The sequence below is a fragment of the Zingiber officinale genome, chromosome 7B, assembly GCF_018446385.1.
Source record: "Zingiber officinale cultivar Zhangliang chromosome 7B, Zo_v1.1, whole genome shotgun sequence".
NCBI classification, from domain to species: domain Eukaryota; kingdom Viridiplantae; phylum Streptophyta; class Magnoliopsida; order Zingiberales; family Zingiberaceae; genus Zingiber; species Zingiber officinale.
The window spans coordinates 119,497,530-119,503,794 of record NC_055999.1 but is presented as its reverse complement, the minus strand read 5'-3'; the positions used below and the strand labels follow the sequence as shown (position 1 = coordinate 119,503,794).

The window sequence follows — 6,265 nt, the reverse complement described above, 5'->3', positions numbered from 1 at the left end:
AGTAGAGCGAGGTCTTCTACCAGTCAACGAATCCGTCATATCCCTATCTTTCTAGATTCATGCTTTCAGATAGGATAAACCATTATATCTTTTGTTTCCCATGCCGGCATCTTAAGCTACTCTAGCCTTGATCCTTGTCAAAGAAGAAGAAGATTATGAGCGGCAACTTGTACATCTTTGTAAGTATATTCGATGTCATATTGTCTATATCACTAGATTTTGCTTAGCTAGGTTGATTTGTGTGGTTCTTTCAACTCATTTGGCTCGGTTGCACGGTGCAACTCTTTCGAACTCATTTATGATTTGTTGGTCTATCTTTCCCCGATTGATTCGGTCAGTTTGCTTGATCAATCTTAAGGTAATTAGCATGTTCATCGTACAATCTAAATAGCCTATCCTACAAAACAACAAAATGAATGTATTCAAGAATGAATGATTAAATAATAGTCACTCTTGTAAATCAAACAAATTAAAACCAATTCATTTAGAAAAAAAATCAATATAAATGAGGAAAAAAATGACAAGATAACTGACTTCATTTCCTTGTGAAAGTTACCACTAAAATATTATTTTGTTTTCATAAAGTTAGATTTCATTTCATTTCACTCTTCCCTTATATATTTTTTATAATTTATATTTTTGGCACATGTCATTATGTCATTATAAGTATGTTTTTTCTTTGATTATAGTATATTAAATGTGAGGTTTTTTTAAGATAAAAATGTTAAATAGGTAGATTACTATTATTCTTGTACACTCTCATATTATTAGTATATGCTTATTTATATTTATATTTTAAATTAAAATAATGTTTCCTTTAATTTCCATGTTACCTTCCTTTTATTAAAAGTAAGGTATAAATAAAATGGGCAAAATTACTTGATTAAAATGCAATTTTTTTTTTTTAACCTTTTCCCATTATTCAATGAATGCAAATGATATTTATTACAAAATCAATTAAATACTTTATATTTGTTGGAACCCCAAGATTATTTTGGTGTGATCAACAAATTAAGTTAGGTCATGAATATTTTTAACCTTGTGTCTAAGGGTGCAGGAGCTTAGGAGCACAGGTAGTCGAGCGGAAGACGCAGCTAGCGAGAAGGACGGCACGCGATATGTCCGAGGGACAAGGCGCTGTGGAAGAGTACACCGGTGTGGAAGACTGCTTGGGTAGCAAGAGACGCAGCTAGCGAGAAGGTCGGCATGGGGTGCGACCGAGGGACGAAGACTGCGGATGAGTACGCTGGCGGACGAGAAAGAAGCACGCGACGATTCCAAGGAACGAGAAGTCGGAGCGGAAGTCTGCTCGAGAAGACCGGAAGTTGGGTTCGGATGAGCCCTATTCCGGATGGCAGAGATCACCCAAACGAGCGAAACAGAAGCAGAGGGCCCAGACCAGAAAGTCAACTTGGTTGACTTAGGGGTCTGGTCGCTCGGATCCATTCCGGGCGCTCGGACCGTCCGAGCGGCCGGAGTTGGACTTTATCCAGATCACGATCAAACCGCGATCCGTGCGTAGGGGATAAAATTTTATCCCTCTAGGGCGCCCCGACCAAGGCTATAAATACAACCTTGGTCCAGAAGCTTTAAATCAACTCAAGCAATTGTAATTCCAACACTTGTGCGCCTTCTTTAGAGTTTAGCTTCCTTGTTTTTATACTTTATCGTTATAAGAGGTTTCTCCGCCTGAAGGAGATACTAGCGCAATATTTTTCTTGAATTAACAACTTCCCCGGTTGTAACCAAGTAAATCTCTGTGTGCCTCTTCTTTTCTGTTTTAATTTACTACTTTTATATTTTGCAAGTGTTAGTTTAAGAAAAGTCGAAAAGAGTTTATTGTTATTATTTTTACAGACTATTCAACCCCCTTCTAGTCTGTCCTAGGTCCAATAATATTATCATGAATAAGTAAACTACTAAAAATAATTAATTTAGCTATTTTTCTATATTCATAAATTTTGATTTTACCTCTGAAAAGTTAAATGAATTTTTATCAAGTAATTCTTTAATTATTAACATTATTAAATTGTTTAATATGGCACTATAGTCATTATTATGTTTAAGCAACTTGAAAGTGTTATTGATTAATTGCGAAGGTATTTTAATATTTTTATTAAAAAAATAGTTTTTTTTTAAATAAAAGTTTTTTTATTTTTTACAATTATAAATGTAAAATTTTGCCCTTTCATTTTCTAAAATTAATTCAAATGCATTGACTTGGCAAATCATTATTGCAAATTAATGCTCCTTTGCTGCCAAATTCCATAAAAATACCATAATTATAAACTCTTCTATAAATTCTTTTGTAAAGAATATCGAATTGCGTCAATGACGATGCTTTTCTTCTTCCTCTGTGTTTCCTTTTTCATCGCCGGCGGCGGCGCCGCCTACTCCGACGAAGAGCTCAAAGCCTACATTGTTTACGTTGATATCCCACCGCCGGTTTCGGCGTTTGATTCCGTTGACTACAACTCCCTTTTGAAGAACGTCGCCGGCACTTTGGAGATCGAAGAAGATGATGCGGTGTCGAGGGTTATACACTCCTACCGGAATGTTATGACCGGCTTCTCGGCGATGTTGACGGAGCGGGAGGTAGCGGCTATGTCGAAGGTGGACTGGTTCGTGCGCGCCGTTCCGAGCTCTGTTTACCGTCCGCTGACTACCCACACGCCGCGGTTCCTGGGGCTGCGCCACCGCACCCATAGCGTGTGGAACATCACCGACATGGGCGAAGGCGTCATCATCGGCCTCCTAGACACCGGCGTCACCCCCGGCCATCCTTCGTTTGACGACCACGGCATTTCGCCGCCGCCCGCCAAGTGGAAGGGCCGGTGCGACTTCGGGAACGCGTCGTTCACGAAGCAGTTCTGCAACAACAAGCTCATCGGCGTTCGGTCCTTCGTCAATTACGACCGGTCCCGGAACTGGTCGACGGTCTCGCCGATCGATAACGACGGCCACGGCTCTCACACGGCGAGCACCGCCGGCGGCGCGTTCGTGAAGCGCGCCAACGTGTACGGGCTCGCCAGGGGCCTCGCCTCCGGGGTGGCCCCGCGTGCGCACGTCGCTATGTACAAGGTGTGCACGGACGACGGGTGTCAGTCGTACGACATACTCGCCGGCATGGACGCCGCGGTGGAGGACGGCGTCGATGTGCTTTCCATCTCGCTCGGCGGCGATCCTACTCCCTTCTACAATGAACCCGTCGCGATCGGCGGGTTCCACGCCATGAGCAGAGGAATTTTCGTCAGCTGCTCTGCTGGCAACTCAGGGCCGTACCTTTCCACAGTATCCAACGACGCGCCGTGGTTGCTCACGGTGGCAGCGAGCACCATGGACCGCTCGTTTTCGGCCACAGTCAAACTCGGCGACGGCCGCCAGTTCCACGGCCAGAGCTTGTACCAGCCGCGGGGATTCTCACCGAAGACAAAGTACCCTCTCGTGTTTCTCGACGGCAGGGCCAGGTTTTGCCTCAACGGTTCCCTGGACGGCGTCAACGTGAAGGGAAAGATCGTGTTCTGCGACCGCGGCGGCAATGCCACCGTCCCAAGGGGGCAAGTCGTAAAGCAAGCCGGCGGCGCCGGCATGGTGTTGTCCAACTATGAGGAAGACGGCTATAGCACTTACGCCACCCTCCAAGCCGTCCCGGCGTCTAACATTCCGTACGCCGACGGACTTGAGATCAAGGCCTACATCAACTCCACTGCCCGCCCGACGGCCTCCATCGTGTTCAGTGGCGCCGTCACTCACGTGCCCCGCTCGCCGGCGATCACCTCCTTCTCCTCCCGCGGGCCCAGCCAAATCACGCCGGGGATCCTCAAGCCCGACATCACTGGCCCCGGAGTCAACGTCCTCGCCGCCTGGAACACGGAAAATTTTCATGTCATCTCCGGCACCTCCATGTCCTGCCCTCACCTTTCCGGCGTCGCCGCCCTGATCAAGAAAGCCCACCCCGATTGGTCGCCAGCCGCCATCAAATCCGCCATAATGACCACCGCCTACGTGAAGGACAACACCAACAAACCCATCTCCGACGAGACCAACCTCCCGGCCGGTCTCTTCGCCCTCGGCGCCGGCCATGTCAAGCCGCTAAAGGTCCTCGACCCGGGGCTTGTCTATGACAACTCGCCGGAGGACTACTATCCCTACCTCTGTGGCCTCGGTTATTCTGACTATCAAATTCGATCCATCGTTAACCGGAAAATCAACTGCTCGTCGATCAAGAGCATCCGAGAAGGAGACCTGAACTATCCCTCCATCACCGTCCAATTGTCAACGAACCTGAAAAGGACGGTGAGTTTCATGAGGACCCTGACCAACGTCGGCCAGTCCCCGGCGACGTACTACGCGAAGGTGAAGGTGCCGAAGTTCGTATCGGCGGTTGTGGTGCCGAGAAGCTTGACGTTCGAGCGGGTGAATGAGAAGAAGAGCTTTAAGATCAGCTTCAAGCGACGTGGCCGCCTGGGAACACAGACGCCGCCGGTGATCGAGGGGCAACTGAGGTGGGTTTCTCCGACGAGGCGTGTGGTGAGGAGCCCAATCTCCATCTTCCTCTAGTAATACACTACTGAAGTGATCCATCAATTATCTATGTGTTTTCCTTTTTTAGAAAAGTTATATTTTGATGATCAATAAAGAATTTTCATTTGACTATAACTTTCAATTTTTTCAATAAGAAAATTGTAAAGTTAATTTTATAAATTCAGTCAAATTGGGGTTTTATCCCGTCCGAAACCGTGAAGCTGGAAAGCTGAGAGGTGACGACTCCGCTGATTGAATGTGGACTTCGCTACGCTCTGCAAAACAAACGACGTTGGTGCCGAGCTAGGGAAGGGGACCCCGACGTTGGCCCTCCGACGCTCAAGTTAGTCTCCAGAATGTGGAGAAAAGCGGAACAACAATAACAACAGTAGAACTCAAGAATAACGCGCACCTCCGTCGGTGAAGAATCCCCCTTTATATAGAGTCCTGGTGGGCGACGTGCACACTTCCCGAGGCATGAGCACGCTCTCCAATATGTCCTATGAAAGGACCTATCAGGAAAATACATCTGACAACATACCTTAATAGAGCATGCATATCTCTGACGCGACAGTAGAAGCTTCGGTCATATGATCCGTTTGTCGACTATGCCTCATATCAACGGCACTATCTCCCAAATAATGTCGAGAGATACTATAGTGGTCTCGTTGCTTGGCTGAGCGGGGTAGTCGCTCGGCCGGAACTCTGCTGCATCCATGGTCAGGTCCCGTTACTTGGTCGAGCAGGGAAGTCGCTCGGCCAGGACTACTCTGCGCCCCTGGCCAGGTCCCATACGTTGTCCTACCACTCCGTATTGAGCGTTGAGTGTCGGTTGTCTTTCGTATCAACCCGAGCTTGAGTGGGGGTCAGCTCGAACCCGTCTCGTGTCGGTCGGAGCCTGGCTACCCGACCGACCATTGTAATTGTCCTTCGTTCGGCCCTTTGACATCTGGACGTTTACCGCCTTTTGACCTTGACCTCCACCCTGGCCGTTGACGTTGTGTCAGATTGGCTTCCCTCCATTGCCATATCACAAGCCTCCCCTCAAGTCTAGTCGAATGAGGCTGCAAGTCCGACTGACTGGACCAGTAATCTTCGATGACTCCCACACTTTGGTCGTTCAGCCTCGCATGGCCCGACAGGGTATATAAACGTCGTTCGGCCTAATTCCTTCAAATTGACTGTGTTTTCGTTGTTCGGCTGTGAGGCCAGCTTATCCCTGCCACTCGGGCAATGTGTGGCAGCACGTGGGAAAAAATCTTTTACTTGCACTCTTCAATCGAGCGCTATGACCTCATCCAGATTTCTTGGAAATCATACAAATCCCTGACTATTATGGCCGAGCACGCAGCCATGCTTTTCTATTAAACCTCATTAATGTCGTCTGGTGGCTGAGAGTCACGTGTCCCTCTTTCTGCCACCGCACGTTTAACGTGACAAGCGAATATCCACTGGCGATGTGACAGGTGCCTTTTCGAATTCAACGACTGGATCTCCTAGGTTTTCGCAACCCTGGATCAAACGGTTTAGGTCGATCGGTTGCGAGGTTTATAAACCCTGCATGTGTGACCTTCTTCCTTACTTCGCGCACCTTCGTCTTTGAGTTCTCCGATGACGTTTCATTCCTTCTGTTTCTCCGACGATCTTCTAGTAAACTTCCTCCTCTTTCAATTGAATCTTTTCGTTGCACTTCTTCAATCTCTGTTTTTCAATGGCAAGCTCTTCACAACCTCCTGCCTTC

The 6,265-nt window shown here is 47.3% G+C and overlaps 1 protein-coding gene across 1 annotated transcript; it reads left to right on the top strand.

Moving 5' to 3' along the window:
- Positions 1 to 2,331: 2,331 nt before the first annotated feature.
- On the top strand, positions 2,332 to 4,560 carry LOC122004757 (subtilisin-like protease 4). Its single transcript, XM_042559594.1, has one exon. The coding sequence runs from the start codon at positions 2,332 to 2,334 to the stop codon at positions 4,558 to 4,560; it is 2,229 nt and encodes a 742-aa protein (XP_042415528.1).
- Positions 4,561 to 6,265: the final 1,705 nt, after the last annotated feature.